The 17,584-nt window shown below is 36.9% G+C and overlaps 1 protein-coding gene across 1 annotated transcript in view; it reads left to right on the top strand.

Moving 5' to 3' along the window:
• Positions 1-17,222, top strand: part of LOC129524667 (B melanoma antigen 3-like) — a 61,538-nt gene extending 44,316 nt beyond the window's left edge. The window contains exons 4-6 of the mRNA XM_055350944.2: positions 6,695-6,866; positions 8,720-8,834; positions 16,866-17,222. Coding sequence (XP_055206919.1) covers positions 6,695-6,745 — 51 coding nt within the window. The 3' untranslated portion in view covers positions 6,746-6,866; positions 8,720-8,834; positions 16,866-17,222. The remainder of the gene's footprint in view (positions 1-6,694; positions 6,867-8,719; positions 8,835-16,865) is intronic.
• Positions 17,223-17,584: the final 362 nt, after the last annotated feature.

Raw genomic sequence — 17,584 nt, 5'->3', positions numbered from 1 at the left:
ATAACATCACTTGATATAATGGTATAATAATAAGACATCCCTTGATAGAATGCAATGAAAAATTGTCTTAAAGTAGCCAACTTGCAGTAGAAAAATACCAGTTTCATAGGGCTGTTTCTTATAGCAGCCTTCAAACTAAGTCAGTGGTATAAAATCAAGGCCTAAATGACTAAATTAGATTCCTTTGTTTTGTTTTTTTTTTTTTTTTTTTTGAGACGGAGTCTCGCTCTGTCACCCTGGCTGGAATGCAGTGGCATGGCCTTGGCTCACTGCAAACTCCACTTTCCGGGTTCAGGCGATTTCTCCTGCCTCAGCCTCCCAAGTAGGTGGGATTACAGGCGCACACCATAACACCTGGCTAATTTTTTGTATTTTTAGTAGAGACGGGGTTTCGCTATGTTGGCTAGATTTGTCTCGGACTCCTGACCTCATGATCTGCCTGTCTCAGCCTCCCAAACTGCTGGGATACAGAGGTGTGAGCCATCGTGCCCGGCCTCCTTGGGGATCTTAAACAGTGCATTCTAACTACACAGCGTTCTGACCCATCTGTTAAGACGATCATAATCTTGGATTAAGTTCCAAGGATATAATTTAAAGAATATTGCAGATAGGATGTTTTGTCACCTTTTTAACATCTTTTATAAATATTTCTTCGTATCCTAATTGTGTGTCATGGCAGAAGTTACTTTTTATGCTTTTAAAATGATACTGTCTGAAATCATAGTGTTATTATGAGGGTTAAATGAAAACAATGAATGGAATTCACATAACATTGTGCCCTGTATATATTAATTGCTTTAAAAAGGGTAGTTATTTTACCTCCTATCTAAGGCTTAAGTTATGAGAATGATAATACATATTGAGTATATGTATTTTCTGTTGCTTCCTAAAGGGCAGAGCAGTAGCTGTGATAGTTGACTGAGTTAGGAGTAAGGTTGACATCTTTTTATAAAAGTTGAGAAATTTAACAAAATCATGCATCTCATTATAAAGAAATCCACTAAAGAGAGTATCTGCGAAGAAGGCCAAGATTTTCATCAGGAAACACTTTTAGGGTGCTCTGTCATAGGTAAATGGCTGGTCATTGTTGCAACATTGTTTTCATGATGATACAAGGATACATTAACCTTGACTGGAAATTTTACACTAAAAATCCATCTAGGAGATACAACCAGATATACTTCCTGAATAGGAAAAGTGAATGGTAAGAAGCCAATCATGCAAGATAAGAGGAAAGAACATTCCAGGGAGAGGGAACAGACCACTACACAGAACTTGAGGAGTGGACTTGGCATGATTCATGAACAGACAGCATGTCATTTTACTTGGAGCATAGTAGCCTACTAGGTGGGGGTAGTAGAGACATCGTCAAGGTGAACAAAGGCTAGATCATGTAGGCTTGTAAGCAAGGGAAGGAGTTTGGGTTCTGTTCAGCCTGCAATGAGAAGTTTTTGCAAGGTTTAAACATGGAAATGCTACACATCTTAATTCACCCCCTGTTCCTCAATGTATTTACTCATCATTTAGCTTTAATTCCTTTTACTTCACTTAAGCTTTAACTCCAGCCTCTTTTCTTTGGTTATCTTTGTATTTCTTGGCATTAAGTCCTGCTGCTTTTCTTTTACCCTAAATTCTGTCAGTCTTCTGACCTTTCTTATCTACCTGCCAATGATATGGTCTAGCCTCTTTGGATGACATCCATGATTTATTTTTTCTTTCCAGAGATTCTCTTTTATAGACAAATCACTCAGCCCAGTGTCCTGCCAGTAATGAAAATTGGCAGATGGTAGGGTGTGATGGAAATTAGAAAGCAATGCTGATTTGGTCCTTCTTCAATTTACACTATATGACAGCTATTTTGACTTTTCTTGCTGTTCACCAATGCTTTTATTCTTATGTGTTGTCTGGGCTTTCTTAAGCAATAGTTTCATCAAGTTTAAGGATCTGTGATAAGCTCTGTTCTAATTTAAGCTCAATGTTTTTGTCTTTTTTATTTATCTCTTCTCTTTTTACAGCTGTCTCTTAGGAAATGACCTTCTCTAAAGATGATCATTTTGTTTCCTCTCACTTTTCTCCTGCCATAAGAACCTTGCTCCCTTTACTCCATTTAGCTTCATTGTATGCCACTGTTGGCATTTCATGTCTACTTTTGTGTATACTCAAATACTCATCACTTTCATTGATCACTAGTAAAGTTTACTGAGGAGTCAATTTGATTAGTAGTCAAGAGCCTGATCTTAGAAGCCAAATAGACCTGGATTTTACTCCTCTCCCCTCTTAAATTATCTTTAGTTATAGCCTGTCTCTTTGCTTTTTCAACTGTTTAAAGAAAAATTTCTTAGTTGATTATTGCTTTAAACTTAATGTCTCTGGCTTACAGACATGTGTGTCTAAATATTCATATTTAATTTCTGTGATGACACCAAACCTATCTAGTAGTATCGATAATCTTCTTATACATGACCTCCATAAGGTTGTTTCAGTATCCCCACACATCTTCTCCCTGACTGGGAGGGTTGGAACCAACCTCATTTCTTTGTGTAGTGCTTTTAAAAATAATATTGTTTTTCACATAAGGCATATTAAGTGCTTTTGCACCAGATGTATTACATGGATGTTTTTCTTTGACTAATTTATTACCAATGATCCATAGTAATCAGATAAGACAGCAAGGTTGTCAGTAAGGAATTGGTGGAGATCATCATAGTCTAAAAAGTGATTTTTGTGACAATGACAGTTGTCTTGTTGCAGAGTGAACTTTGTTGTATATAACAGTGCTGCGCAGTATAAATATAATGTGAGCAACATAAGTAATTTTTCTAGTGGGTATGTTAAAAATTTGAGGAAAAGGAAACATTTGGGAACAACTGTAGTAAATTTTATTTAATTCAGTAATCCAAAATAGTAATATTTCAAATTTTGAGATACTTTTTCCCCATTAAGATTTTGGAATCCAGTGTGCATTTTATGCTTACTGCATACCTCGATTTGAACTAATTACATTTCACTTGTTCAGAAACCACAAGTCGCTAGTAGCTACCATGGCAACCTGAAGTGTCAGGGGAGCAAACTCTAGAAAGTTTCACAGAAGCATTTTAGTGTTCCTAGGAGAGTATAATAGAAAAATGAATTGATTATCTGATAATTAGTTTCTGATAATTAGTTGAGTATTCCCCCAATTTTTAAAAGTTTTACGGTGAGCAAAAAGAGATCAATTTTTCAATGTACATATTTTGAAAGATAAATACTAGTACTCTCTTAATATTAAGAAACATAAGATCCCAGTTATGTCTTTTCTATCAAAAATGAACCAATTTATGATGCTTCCATTGTTAGATTAATGATTTATTTTAAATGCCTATCACTTAAAGAGCCATTTAAAAGTGATTTTAGCAGTAAGTCCTTCACTTAAAATATGTTCAATAAGACTTGATTCATGTTAGGCAGTTGGGGATAAAAATTTAAAAAAGTTAAGGCCCCTGTCCTTCAAGGATTCACAGAGTTGTGCTGTAAATAAATGATTATGTAACAGAAGTTTCTTGTAAGCATATGGGTAAAAGTAATATTCAACTACTAAATGGGTATTTGGGTGTGGTAATAGGTATTCAGGAAATAATGTGCAGAGTTTTTTTTTGAGACAGGGTCTCACTCTGTCCCCCAGGCTGTAGTGCCATGGCACAAACTCTAGTCACTGCAGCCTCCATCTCCTGGGTTCAAGCGATTCTCCTGCCTCAGCCTCCTGAGTAGCTGGGACAGGCATGTGCCACCACACCCTGCTAATTTTGTATTTTTAGTATAGATAGGGTTTCACCATGTTGGCCCGGCTGGTCTCGAACTCCTGACCTCAAGTTATCCATCTGCTTTGGCCTCCCAGAGTGCTGGGATTACAGGCGTGAGCCTCTGTTCCCAGCCATGAGCAGAGTTTTGAAGGCTGAGAGCACAGCAGGAAAACAAAATTTCAAGCAGAGGGAACAGAATGTGTAAAAGCACACAGACATGAATATCATGCTATGTGAGGTGCATGGCAGACAACCCACCATGACCACAAAATAGTGAGTGGTTCTGAGATTCAGTTGGAAAGGGAGATAAGGACCTTTTTGCCTCATACTTGAAAATTCTGATTTTCTTTTAGGTGAAAAATGAGGTATTGGTGGAGTTTTAATTTATAAAGAGGTTAACAATTAGATTTACATTGTTGAAAGATTGTTCTGGATGTGTAGAAAATGATTTAGAGAGGATGTCAGAACCGTAAGTAGAGATGATTTGATGCAGAAGATACTGCAGTTAGCGAGACAGAGTATTAGGTAGGTGCAAAGGTAATTGCAGTCTTCGCCATTAAAAGTAATGCCAAAAACTGCAGTTACTTTTGCACTAACCTAATATGATAGACTAAACTATAAACATATAAGGAAGAATGATGTGTAGGAAGTTTAATACATAAGAATTGGGATCTGGCTGGATGTGTTGGGTCAGGGCTGAGTTCAGAGTCAACAATGATACTAAGGTTTCTGCCTTTATCTATTCTTGAGAAAAATGGATGATGTTTCGGGTTTTTAAAAAAGTTTCACTTTAGAGCAGTTGAGATTGAGTGTTTAGAACACCTGGCTATTGAGATCCAGTAAGACTTGAAGAATAAAGGTTTGGGGTTTATGAAAGAATTCTAGGGCCAATAATACAGATTTAGGAATCATGGTGGCATTTTATGGCATGAGAGTTGATGTGATCACAAAGGGAAACTATGGGGGATTAGGAAAGAAGGAAAAGGATGAAATCCTAAGAAACTCCAGCATTTAGAAAGATTGTATAGGTACAAAAGCCAACAAAGGAGGATGAGATGAAAGTGGGGGAAAACTAAGGAGAAATTAGGAGAGAGTTGCCATGATAGAAACTAAGGAAAGGGGCGTTTTAATGTGGGAGTGGCTAGCAATGCAAATGCTGCAAAGTGCAAAAAAGCCAAAGACTAAATCGGGTTTCCTATGGGCATTGGCAGCCTCACTAATGTAGCTTCAGATGAGTATTAGGTGCTAAGCCAGCCTTCGTGAAGTATGTCAGAGGTCCAGCCAGCGTCCACATTTTGAAGCCTGTTTTTGTACTGCCCTCAAGCGAGGAATTATTTTCACATTTTTAAAAGAGTGTAAATAAAAACAAAAGGTCTGACTTTTTGTCAGAGACTGCTATGGCTCACAAAGCCTAAAATATTTACTGTCTGGCCCTTTTCAGGAAAAGTTTGCAGACTCCGGTACAAATAAAAGAAATATATTTTTACTCTGTTTCAAGATGCTTGACTGGAAAAGAAAGAATGTATGAGTCAGAGAGAAATTGATAGGATTGACCAAACTTTCAAAAAATGGAAAAAAGTCTGAGTGCGGTAGCTCACACCTGTAATCCCAGCACTTTGGGAGGGTGAGGCAGGAGGATTGCTTGAGCTCAGGAGTTTGAGACCAGCCTGGGCTATGTGGCGAAACACCGTCTCTACTAAAAATATAAAAATTAGGTGGGCATGGTGGCACACGCCTGTAATCCCAGCTACTGGGGAGGCTGAGGCGTGAGAATCCCTTGAACCTGGGAGGCGGAGGTTACAGTAAGCCTAGATCGCGCCATTGCTCTCTAGCCTTGGTGACAGAGTGAAACTGTCTCAAAAAAAAAAAGGAAAAAAAATGGTTCATATACTTTGTGATACTTGTTAAATACAGGCATATTTATATATATTATCGAAGGTTGGTATGATAAGCTTGACTGGAAAAGAAAGAACATATGAGTCAGAATAGTAGATAGGAATGATCAAACCTTCGAAAAATGAAAAGATTCATATACTTTGTGATACTTGTTATATACAGGCATATTTTTTATACATTATCTAAGATTGGTATGATTTTAGAATACATTATTTTCCTTCTTATTTTGCAATATGCATAAGTTTAACTGTATATTTCGCAGGGCAGTTTATCCTTATATTTTCTGTTTTCTATGGTAAAAGAACTGTTAGTACATTTTCTTTTAATCCACATTTAGGGATGGATGATGCCCATAATGATGTGGATTTTAATGCTTTTACAACTAGAAATTAATATAGAAGAATATATAATTAGTATATTAAGTAATGTGTTTGTGTATGAATATGTAGCTTCTGTCTTTAATGTTCTTCCACATAAGACATTTTCCAGTAATTAAAAAAAAGCCCTTATGTGATTTGAATAGTCTGTTTATGCTTAAGAAGCATCTTAGTCTAATTGATATTAACGTTTCTTAATTTTGTCTCTTGTCTGATTTTGTAATTTCAAAATATATTTAACATTCAAAGAAAATGTTTATGTTACACTGCAAAGCATTTCTTAGTTGGTATTTTCCTTGTTTGGTTCTTTCCAGTGAGCATATATTGAGCATTAATTAGGTGTCCAGCATTATCATTGGCATTAGGAATAGAAAATTAAAGAAGACCTGCTTATGGTCTCAAGTAGATATAGCCACAAATAATTGCAAAACTATACGATTAAATTTAATGTGGTTACATTTAGATTAAATACCCTACAGTGTTTTTATTGATGCCTCTTTCTGATTAGATGACAATTCAAGGTGAATAACTTCAAATGTCTGAAAGGTTCATGATGCAAATCCTTTCAAATGATTTTACTGTATAGTCAGAAAAAATTTAAATTCTTATACAACAATTTCATTGTTTTACTGTTAATTATAGCGAAGGAAGATGCAAACTGTGCAGTGTGCGACAGCCCGGGAGACCTCTTAGATCAGTTCTTTTGTATTACTTGTGGTCAGCACTATCATGGAATGTGCCTGGATATAGCGGTTACTCCATTAAAACGTGCAGGTTGGCAATGTCCTGAGTGCAAAGTGTGCCAGAATTGCAAGTAAGTTTTCATTTCAATTCAAAGCTGTGTATTGGGTTTAAGAGGGACCCTATTACTAGGCGCTAAAGGTTTGTGTAATATAATAGAGGTTGTTCATATTTTGGCTGTATTCATTCAGAGTAACTTCATCATACTTAAGAAAATTACTGGATATTAACGTTTATATTATTTTGAAAGAAGTCTAAACAAAACTGATTTTAATCATTTAAATTGCTCTGGTAGTCTAAAGAGCTAATTTAAATTTACCAACAGTTTAAAAAATAAGCGATATTAACAATTTAAAACAAGCATGAGAAGAATAAAGTAGCTTGTCTTCAGGGGCACCGGGGAGGGGATGTGATAGGATTTAAACCTGTTACTACAGACGTAGAAGAATTAGAGTTGAGCCAAAACGTCAGTCATGTGTTTGAATTTCCATTCCAGGAAGGACAATTTCTACTATTATTTTAATGTACATCTGCATCTCTCTAAAAGGCACCTTGAATAGATCCTGGTCAGCATAATTCGAAAATGAAATATGTAGCATTTAAAAATTTGTAAGGGGGTTATCTTTTCCTATTGTATTTCATCTCTTGGTCATTTCTCCAGTCTTTTCTGTGATTTCCGCTTGCACCCCCATGATTCTAATGAGCATGATAATTTGGGGATGTTACCAGCATCTTCATTTACAGGCTGAGAATTTTTGTTGAAACCAGCAAGAATTATGCCCAACTGCCATGATCAGCCTGTTTTTATTATTTAGTTTTATAAGAAATAAGCATCAATATCTTAGAGTTACGTGACATAAATAGGAATATGTACCTTCATATTTTGGTAAAAATTAGATAAAATATTCAGTAAACATTTATTCAATACCTTGTATCTGCAATCAGTTTCTTGGGAAGGATTAAAAGAACTTGAAGGAAGAGTACTTGTCCTCCAAGATCTTTCCATGTAGCTGAAGAGATAAAACATGTGACTTTTTATGGAGAGGTTGAACTGAATAATAATTGGAGGCCAACTGACCCATCTTCCTGTTGACTTCTGTTTATCCCACAGATTTCATTCAGAGATTCCTCTCTCAGCTCTTCTTGCTTTCCCCGTTTTTTCTCTTCCCCTCCTCTTGAATTTAAAATCATAGTATCTGAAAGTGATTATAGTCAAAAATCTCAACAGAGATAACGCTGTAGGACAGGGGCCCAATCTTTGGGGGCAGAAGAGTGTTTAAAGAAAGGTTTTAGGTTTTCAATTATAATTCTTAATAATTATGACAAGGTTCATCTTTTGTAATAATTATTCAGCGTTTAATTGCTTAATAGACATCCTAAGCACTTGAAACTGCATTACATTTAATTATCACAGTAATGTTTATTATTCCCGTTTTATACCTGAAACTCAGAGAGCTTTAGTCTAAGTTGTTTAGTGACACAGCTAGAAAACAGCAGCCTGAATACAAATAGAGATCTGATGCCAAATTTGATCCTCTTTACGTTATATGACAGTCTTTTCAATTTGCTGTGCCAAGATTTGTTCTTTCCACACAGTAGCACCTAGCAGTTATAGCGCCTTCCTCTCAAAAATTATATTTTAAAAGTAAAGATCAGAGGCTATTCATCTTGCCTCAACCCTTCCTCCTTTGCAGGAATCCTAAAATGGCTAGAGCAAGTTAACCGTAGGTGAGCATTGAGTAAAGATCACCATTTAGGAGGCAATCCTTATAGCAGGGTTACCTCTGTTACTATCTGCAGAGACAAAACAGATACTGAGGTATTTATGAACTGTGCAGTTCCCAGGACTGATGATTTTCATGATTACTTATGTTGCAAAACATAAGTTTAAAGATAAGCCATCATTAATGCTATCTTACTTTTTAGACAATCGGGAGAAGATAGCAAGATGCTAGTGTGTGACACGTGTGACAAAGGGTATCATACTTTTTGTCTTCAACGAATTATGAAATCTGTACCAACCAATGGCTGGAAATGCAAAGTAAGTTGTTTATTTACTTTTTTAAATCCTCTGTATGTTTTATATGGAGAACAGACAAATCGGATATCTATTCAAATCTATATATTACCATCACCTTTTTAAAAGCAGCTTTATTGACATATAACTGACATACAGCAAACTGTACACTCTTCAAGATAATGAACATAGTCATCACCGTCAAAGTTTCCTGGTGCCTCTTGGCTTGCTTTGTGGCTGTTCAAACCCAAACCCTCTGTCTTCCTAGTCTGCTTTTTCACTATAGATTAGTATTCACTTCCTAGAATTTTTAATAAAAGCTTCATATAGTATATACTCGTTTTTGGTCTGGCTTCTTTAACTCGGTGTAATTATTTTGAAATTCATCCCTATTGCTGCACAGATCAGTAGTGATTCTTTTGTATTACTGAGTGCTGGAGATACCACAATTTGTGTATTGAATCACCTGTTGGTGAACATTTGGGTCGTTAAAATTTTGAGCTATTATAAAAAATGCCGATGAACTCATTAACTAACTTCCTACCTCACTTGGCTTCTGCCCCTTCAGGGTGAGGTGTTCAGAGCCGGGTTGGGGGCAGTGGGGTAGTGGAGATAGCCCTTGGAATCCAAGGTGCGGTTTAGCTTTTAAGCTTAGTCTTCCTGGGCTGCTGGTGTCGCGAGGTTGAGGGATGGAGTTGACCCTCAGGTGCTGCATGGGCCTGGAGCGGGTTTTCCCTGGAGCTGGAGAGGGCGTGATGGCCCGTGTGCGGGAGTGGAAGGCACAGCATTGTCATTGCCCTTCTCGGAACTGCTTTCTCTAGGGAGGAGGTGGAGGGCCTGGGAAAGGAGGGTGATGTGGCCAGAACCCCTGGTCCCTGGTGTGGGGAGGAGGTGGGAGCAGACGCAGAGAGATCCTGTACCTGCACCCTGTCCTCGCCAGTGAGGTTTGGCACCTAGAACTGCAAGCAGTATTACCAGGTTCTGCTGTGGTCTTCAGCAAGTTCTACTAGACATCTGCCTGAGTGGTGGGGGTTGAGGGGAGGGGCTTTCTCTCCTTGGGGGAAAAAGAGCTGCTGGGTAACTGTGCTCAGCTGTGGCTACCTGGGAAGTGGGGCCTGAGGGCTGAAGGATTGTGATGAACTCTGGCCTGCTTCCTCAGGTAGTTCAGATTCCTTCTCTTGCTGAATGACTTATCATTGGAAAGGAAAAACTCTGCTGTTTGACTGATTTGTATATTTACACTCTTATCTTCACTCAGTTCCTCTACTTGCCTTTTTACTTTAATATGAAGTTGAATTTGTAATTCATTTTCTTTCCTAAGGAAAAAGGACATTTAAGACTATAAGTTTACCTTAGGCTATAGCTTTGGCTGAAGCCAAGTTTATTGTATTTGTAACTTTATGTATGTATATACCTTAGCTAATAACTTTATGTTTTTTTAAGTTGTGCTGAAGTATGTTAATTTATGCTTTCATTTCATTTAAACAGAGAATTTAACTAAGGTAGGTTTTTTAAAATAAATGTTTTGATACTTGAAGTATTGACTTTTTAAAGGTGTAGCATTTGTGTTTATTAATTTCATTTAGTTAGATGAAGTCCTTTTACCTTATTTTTTGACTTGTTGATTCAACAAGTTACAACTGACCACTATTAATTGTTCCTATCAATTTATCATATTTTTAAACAAATAACTTGTGGCTGTTATTTAGCAACAGTGTTAATATGTTGTGCTTTTTACCAGTATAAAATTGTTCTTTATTCTATGTAATGTGTTTTTTGTTGAGGGATCAGGAAGGGCAGGTATTTTGCTTTGCCTGACACTATGGCCACGTAGGGTGTTAGTTTAACAGTTGAATGGTTATCTTTTCACATCTTATTTTGGATTCTTTTGTGTTATAAAAATGTATCTTTTGAAAGCTTAATAGAGGTCACTGTTTGGATTGATGGTTGCAATTGAAATGCTTGGCTGTTTTGAGGCAAAATTTTTCTTATAATTTCTTTCTATTTTTCTCTTCTTTTACTTCCTGCAATGATTTATAATTCAGAATCTCATTTTGTGAATGTAAATGATTATAAATATTAAAGATATAAATTTTCTCCCATTCCCCACTGAAAATGAAGTTTTTATTCCCCTTTTCTCTGATTCGATTAACCTAGATTGTAAACCTTGTCACAATTTTCTTGCAAAAATATATTTCCTCTGTTAATTCCAACTTTACCCTCAATCTTTTGGAGTCTTGGTTGTGATCCTTTAAAAATAATTATAAATTTTTTGAAACCCTACATGTCGGAAAGAGACTGTTCCTTTTAGGCTATAAGAACTTGGCACAGTATAATGTTTCATATTACAAATTTTTCTTTTTTATACTCTGAAAACATTTTCTTCAGTTTTTTCAGTTTATGCTGTCACGAGAAAAATCTTAACTTGAAAAAATTTAATCATAATCCTTTTTTTCTTCCTGAAAGCTTTGGGAGATGTGTGAATCCCCATCCCCGCCCCCACCCCCCGCCCCAGCACCTTTTTAAAAAAATATATTCACTTAAAAAATTACCTTCTTTACACTCTCTAATAATATCTAGTCTAGTAACTACTGGATAATTTTTGTCTCTTGCTCTTAATCTTCTTTATTATGGTTTTCATTGTCTTGAGAACTGGTAGAGAATTCTGGGTGTCTTTCTCAGCTTGTTCTGTCTCCCCTTTGGTGTGCTTCTTTTCGATTTGCTCTTTGTAATCTGCTATTCTCTTTTGAGAGTGACAGAATTACATAAATTCTGGGAATACTATTGGATACTTAATCTTTTTATTCTGCTCAATGAAGGCACTATAGTGTGGTGGTTCAAAGCTTATGCTGTGGAGTCAAACTGCAGTTTTTTCAGTTACTAAATTGATGATCTTTGGCTACCTGTTGAACTTCCCTAAGTCAGTGTACAGAAGGTTAACGGTACTTACCTCACAGGGATGTTGGATTTACTGAAGTGGTATCTATAAAGTGCCCAGCACAATGCCTAACACAAAGTAAGTACAGAAACAGTTACCATAGAGTTTTTCATGGATTGAAAGGTTTGTCCTTTGAACCATTTGAAGAATGATCATCTTTCTCTGCTGTTGAATTCTTCTGTAGTTCTCTCTGTAGTCTTGAGTCATAATTTGCTCATTTGTTTGCATTTAACATTTGAGTGTTTACTGTGTGCGAACATCACTGTAGTGAAGGCTGGAGATGTTGGGGCAAATCAGTGTGCCCCCACAGGGCTGTCAGTCTAGTTTGGGGCTGCTCCCTGGTGAGCTGGAGTGGGGGTGATCTTTTCAGGATCTTTATTGTAAAACAGTCATTGTCAGATGGGTTTCTTTTTCCTATTTTTATCTCAGGAATGTCTGTTCGTTGGTATATTATGCGTTTTTAGAAAGTTTTTACTTGAAAATAAGTTCAAACTCTAAAAGTTGGAAAAAATAAAAATAATACGTGTATCCCATTTACTCAGATTTATCAGTTGTTAGCATTTCATTATCATTGGGCATGCCCTCTCTCGCTTTCTGTGTGTGTGTGTGTGTGTGTGTGTGTGTGTGTCTGTGTGTGTGTCTTTATTCCCCCAACCCCCTACTATTTGAGGGTTAATTACATACATTGTGCCTTTTTACCACCATTTCAGTATGTATTTCTTAATAGTAGGAATATTCTTTAAAAAAATCACCATCCTGCTATCAACTTCCTAAACTTACATCAATGTCGTATGTTTATCTAATGTACTAGCCATGTTCCAGTTATGTCATTTGATCTTATGTCCTTCATAGCCTACCCCTTCCTCCAAGTAGATTCTAGGATTTAGTTTTTGTCATTGGTATTTTTGAAGAATAGAGTTCTTCTCGATATACTTCTTTTTTCTTTTTTCAAACAGAAATTTCCCCATGTTGTTTTTGATAACCCCTTACAATTAGATGAGAGGCATGCATTATTGGCCAGAATACTGCAAAGTGCTGATCCATCCTCAGGGTATCACAGCTGGAAGCACACATTATTCCACTTTCCCTCATGAGAATCACGTGGTCAGGCTGTTGCCCAATTTCTGTTCCCCACTCCTTTGTATCTAATAAAGCAGTATGTGAGGATACTTTAAGACCATGCAAATATCTTGCTTTTCCTCAGAATTTCCTTCTAGATTTGAAAAACTTACTCCCTAGCCCGGGTGTGGTGGCTCACACCTGTAATCCCAGCACTTTGGGAGGCTGAAGTGGGTGGATCAGTTGAGGTCAGGAGTTCAAGATCAGCCTGGCCAACATGGTGAAACCCTGTCTGTACTAAAAATACAAAAATTAGCCAGGCATGGTAGTGGGTGCCATGTAATCCCAGCTACTCAGGATGCTGAGACAGGAGAATCGCTTGAACCCGGGAGGCAGAGGTTGCAGTGAGTCGAACTCATGCTACTACACTCCAGTCTGGGTGACAGAGATAGACTCTGTCTCAAAAAACAGCAACAACAACAACAGCAACAACAACAACAGCAACAACAACAACAAACTTACTGCCTGATGATGCCATTTTAACATGCTTTCTTTTGGTTGCAAATGATGCATTTCCAGCTCTCGCACTCCCACCACATTTACCAGTTAGCCCTCTGCTTTCTTTCGTAAGCAAGAACACTTCTTTCACATGTTAAACTTACTTACTATTAATATTGGCTCATGAACTCCTATTATCTTCAATCATTTACAACTCATTACCTAATTATTTTTTGGCTCAAATAGTCCCATACTTGCTGTCAGTTGCTCCTTCAAGCTGGCACTGGTGTTCTGCTCTCACTGCTTATTTGAACACTTCATACTTTTTGGTGTAACAAGATGTTACAAGCTCATCTTATACCTCCCGTGCCCCAGTCCTGGAATAAGTCCATTGTTAAATAAGTAACCCACATTCCTTTAGTGGGGAATGGGTGCTGGGTGTGCTCATTGCTACCGGAGGGTGTTTGCTTCTTCACCCTTTCAGTAGGTGACGTCAGGAAATACATGCCTGTGTATACACTTACAGAAGTTTGTCCAACCCATGGCCCGCAGGCTACATGTGGTCCAGGATGGCTTCGAATGTGGCCCAACAGAAATTCATAAAATTTCTTAAAACATTATGAGGTGTTTCTTTTTTGGGGGGTGTGTGTGTGTGGGTGTGTGTGTGTGTAGCTCATCAGCTATCATTAGTATTAGTGTATCTTGTGTGTGGCCCAAGACGATTCTTCTTTCAATGTGGTCCAGGAAAGCCAAAAGATTGAACACCCCTACATGTTATGTATATACACATAAATATTCATATACATATACATAACTTAGAAATAATGAATTTATACCAGCACCTCCAGTTCTTATCCTTCTCCATTGAGTTCTTTGCCTTTTCATTCTTGCATGTCTGTTCTTCTACAATAAAAATTCTGGGTTGTAGAACAGCACATTTATTCAGTTGCTCAATCTAAAAAGCAAGTCTGCTTCAGTTTGCTCTCAGTAATAGATTTTATTCCCCTTTCTTTTCTTAGTGATTTAATTTTTTAAATATAGAAGGTATGAGTATACTTTCAAAACTCAAAACTATATGAAGTTTTACTCAGAATTGTCACTGTCTCTTGTTTATTACTTATGCCGCATTTTCCCCAGCCTCTTGGAAGTAACTAACTTCATTGTTTTCTGTTTTAAACCTCCTGTTATTTTTCATCTAAGAATAAGAGGATATATTGCTCTTTCAGTGAAGGTAGCATGTTGTATATGTTCTTTTGCATGTTGCTTTTTTCGTGTAATAAAATCTGGAAATCACTTCCAGGCAAGTTAGGCAAGTTCAAGAGATCTCATTCTCCTTTTAAACAGCTGCATAGCACTCCATTGTGTATCTGTGCTATGGGTTACTCAGTAACCCATGGTATTTCAGTAGTTTATGATATTTTGCATTATAAATGATTTTACACTCCCTGGCTTTGTGCATGTGTGTTTTTGAATTCTCAGGGACAAATCTGTAGGGTAAATTCCTAGGATTATTGCCTCAGGAGTGTACACATATGTAGCTTTGTGAGATACCGTCAAATTCCCTTTTTTGGGGCTTACGGTACTTTGCATTGCCACCAGAGATGTGTGAGAGAACTTTTCCTACGTCTTTGCTAACAGGATGACTTGTTCAGCTTTTGAATGTTTGTCTGCCTTCTGGGTGAAAAGTAGTGTATCAATGTAGTTTTAATTTTTGTTTATCCTAAGAGTGAAGTTGATCATTTTTTCATGTGTTTAAGGGTCAGTTTTTATTTCTTCTCATGAATTGTCTGTTCATGTGTTTTGCCTGTTATTGAAGATTTTGGCATTTTTCCCTAAATTTAAGAGTTCTTTATAAGTGAGGGATGTAAGCCCTTATATGTGTTACATGATGCAGATACTTTCTGCTAGCTTATTTGTTCTTGTTTTTTTTTTTTTTTTTTTTTGCTTATTTGTGTGAGACTGTGTCTCACCCTGTCACGCCGGCCATAGTACAGTGGTATGGTCATAGTTCACTGTAGTCTTGACCTGGGCTCAAGCAATATTCCTGCCTCAGCCTCCCGAGTTAGCTAGGAGATATGTGTACCACGAAGCCCAGCTAATTTTTTACTTTTGTAGAGACAGGGTCTCACCATGTTATCCAGGCTGTATTATGTGTCTTTTGACTTTGTTTTTATTATTTTTTTTGCCATGCAAAAGTTTCTTTTTTATGGAGTTGATTTATTAATCTTCTTTTGCTTCTGGATTTTTGAGTCATATTCAGAAAGCCTTTCCCTACACTGAGGGTATAGAGGACACAGATAGTCTTCTCATTGCTGGTAAGCAGTATGTTCATATTGTCTAATTTGTTTGAGTCATAAGATAATGTCTTTATCCCAAAGATTTTTTTGCAATTGCTGTATGTATATACATTACAGTAACTAAATCTTTTAGTTAAGAGATTCTGGAAAAGAATTGACAATGGATCTAAAGTAGGTTAGTTTCTCTTGAAAGTTTTTTTTTTTGGAGGGGGGAGGTCATGATTAAAAATATTTTGTACTATCAGATCTGTTATTTGGTAGTTTTCTTTTATCCTTACCTGTAGTCTTTCAATAAAGTGGGAAAGAAGATGAGATTTCAGTTTGGTATCAGAACATGTATAGGCCTGGGCAATATAGTGAGACCCTGTCTCTACAAAAATAAAAAAAAATCTGGGCATGGTGACACATGCCTGCAGTCCCAGCAGTTTGGGAGGCTGAGGTGGGAGGACCACTTGAGCCCACGAGGTTGAGGCTGCAGTGAGCCATGTTTGTGCTACTGCACTCCAGCTTGGGTCACAGAGTGAGATTGAGATCCTGTTTCAAAAAAAAAAAAAGAACATAGATAAATAGATAAATTTTAGTCACTGATTGGTAAATGAGGCTAGCAGTGTCTTTTTACTATAATTTAAAAATTACCTTGATGAGATTGAGTTAAAGGTTTAACATACTGGTATCCTGATTTAAAATTTACCAGTGACTATGTTTCTGATATCTAAGTTTCTAGATTTTCTGAGATTAGTCTTTTAATTTATAGACAATGATGAAGAGCAAGGATTATATCCAAAGAATATTTTGGCTAGGTTGGCAGGTATGGTTAAGCAAAATAAATATTGGTGGTTAGCAAATCTTTTCTGTCTGTGCTTTTGAGTCTATAGTAACTTTGTTACATCTGGGTATCTACTATTAGAAAATGCCTACACATTCTAGATCAGTCTTTACTTTTTAACTTAGGTACCTCACATAACATGATTGATCCTCATTTTCTTAACTAAAAAATGAGTATGAGAACTTTTCCTGTGTAATTTTCAATCCATTTGGAAGTACTTAAGTTATAAAACATGTTTTCATTAGGTTTTCTGGTATGTGGCTAATTCTAATCCATAAATCCTTGTATACTTTGGCTTTCATTCACTTAATAATTGTCTGCTTTGATGAATACCTTCTGATTTAAGTTCTAGTGTAGCCAAATGTTTTATATATCTATAGTTAGAAAATTTAAAATTTGTTTGTACCTTACCATAACAAATGTTCTGAATTTTGTAGTATCATCCCAACATACAGTGAATACCGAATTGGAAAAACAGATTTCTAATGAGGTTGATAGTGAAGAAATGAAAATGTCTTCTGAAGTGAAGCATATTTGTGGTGAAGATCAAATTGAAGATAAAATGGAAGTGACAGAAAACATTGAAGTCGTTACACACCAGATCACTGTGCAGCAAGAGCAACTGCAGTTGTTAGAGGAACCTAAAACAGTGGTATCCAAAGAAGAATCAAGGCCTCCAAAATTAGTCATTGAATCTGTCACTCTTCCACTAGAAACCTTAGTGTCCCCACATGAGGAAAGCACTTCATTATGTCCTGAGGAACAGTTGGTTATAGAAAGGCTACAAGGAGAAAAGGAACATAAAGAAAATTCTGAGCTTTCTACTGGATTGATGGACTCTGAAATGACTCCTAAAATTGAGGGTTGTTTGAAAGATGTTTCATACCAAGGAGGCAAATCTATAAAGTTATCATCTGAGACAGAGTCATCATTTTCATCATCAGCAGACATAAGCAAGGCAGATGTGTCTTCCTCCCCAACACCTTCTTCAGACTCGCCTTCACATGACATGCTGCATAATTACCCTTCAGCTCTTAGTTCCTCTGCTGGAAACATCATGCCAACAACTTACATCTCAGTCACTCCAAAAATTGGCATGGGTAAACCAGCTATTACTAAGAGAAAATTTTCTCCTGGTAGACCTCGGTCCAAACAG

This window comes from Gorilla gorilla, chromosome 13 (assembly GCF_029281585.2).
Source record: "Gorilla gorilla gorilla isolate KB3781 chromosome 13, NHGRI_mGorGor1-v2.1_pri, whole genome shotgun sequence".
In the NCBI taxonomy this organism is placed as follows: Eukaryota; Metazoa; Chordata; class Mammalia; order Primates; family Hominidae; genus Gorilla; species Gorilla gorilla.
This window is presented reverse-complemented; position numbering and strand designations above follow the sequence as displayed.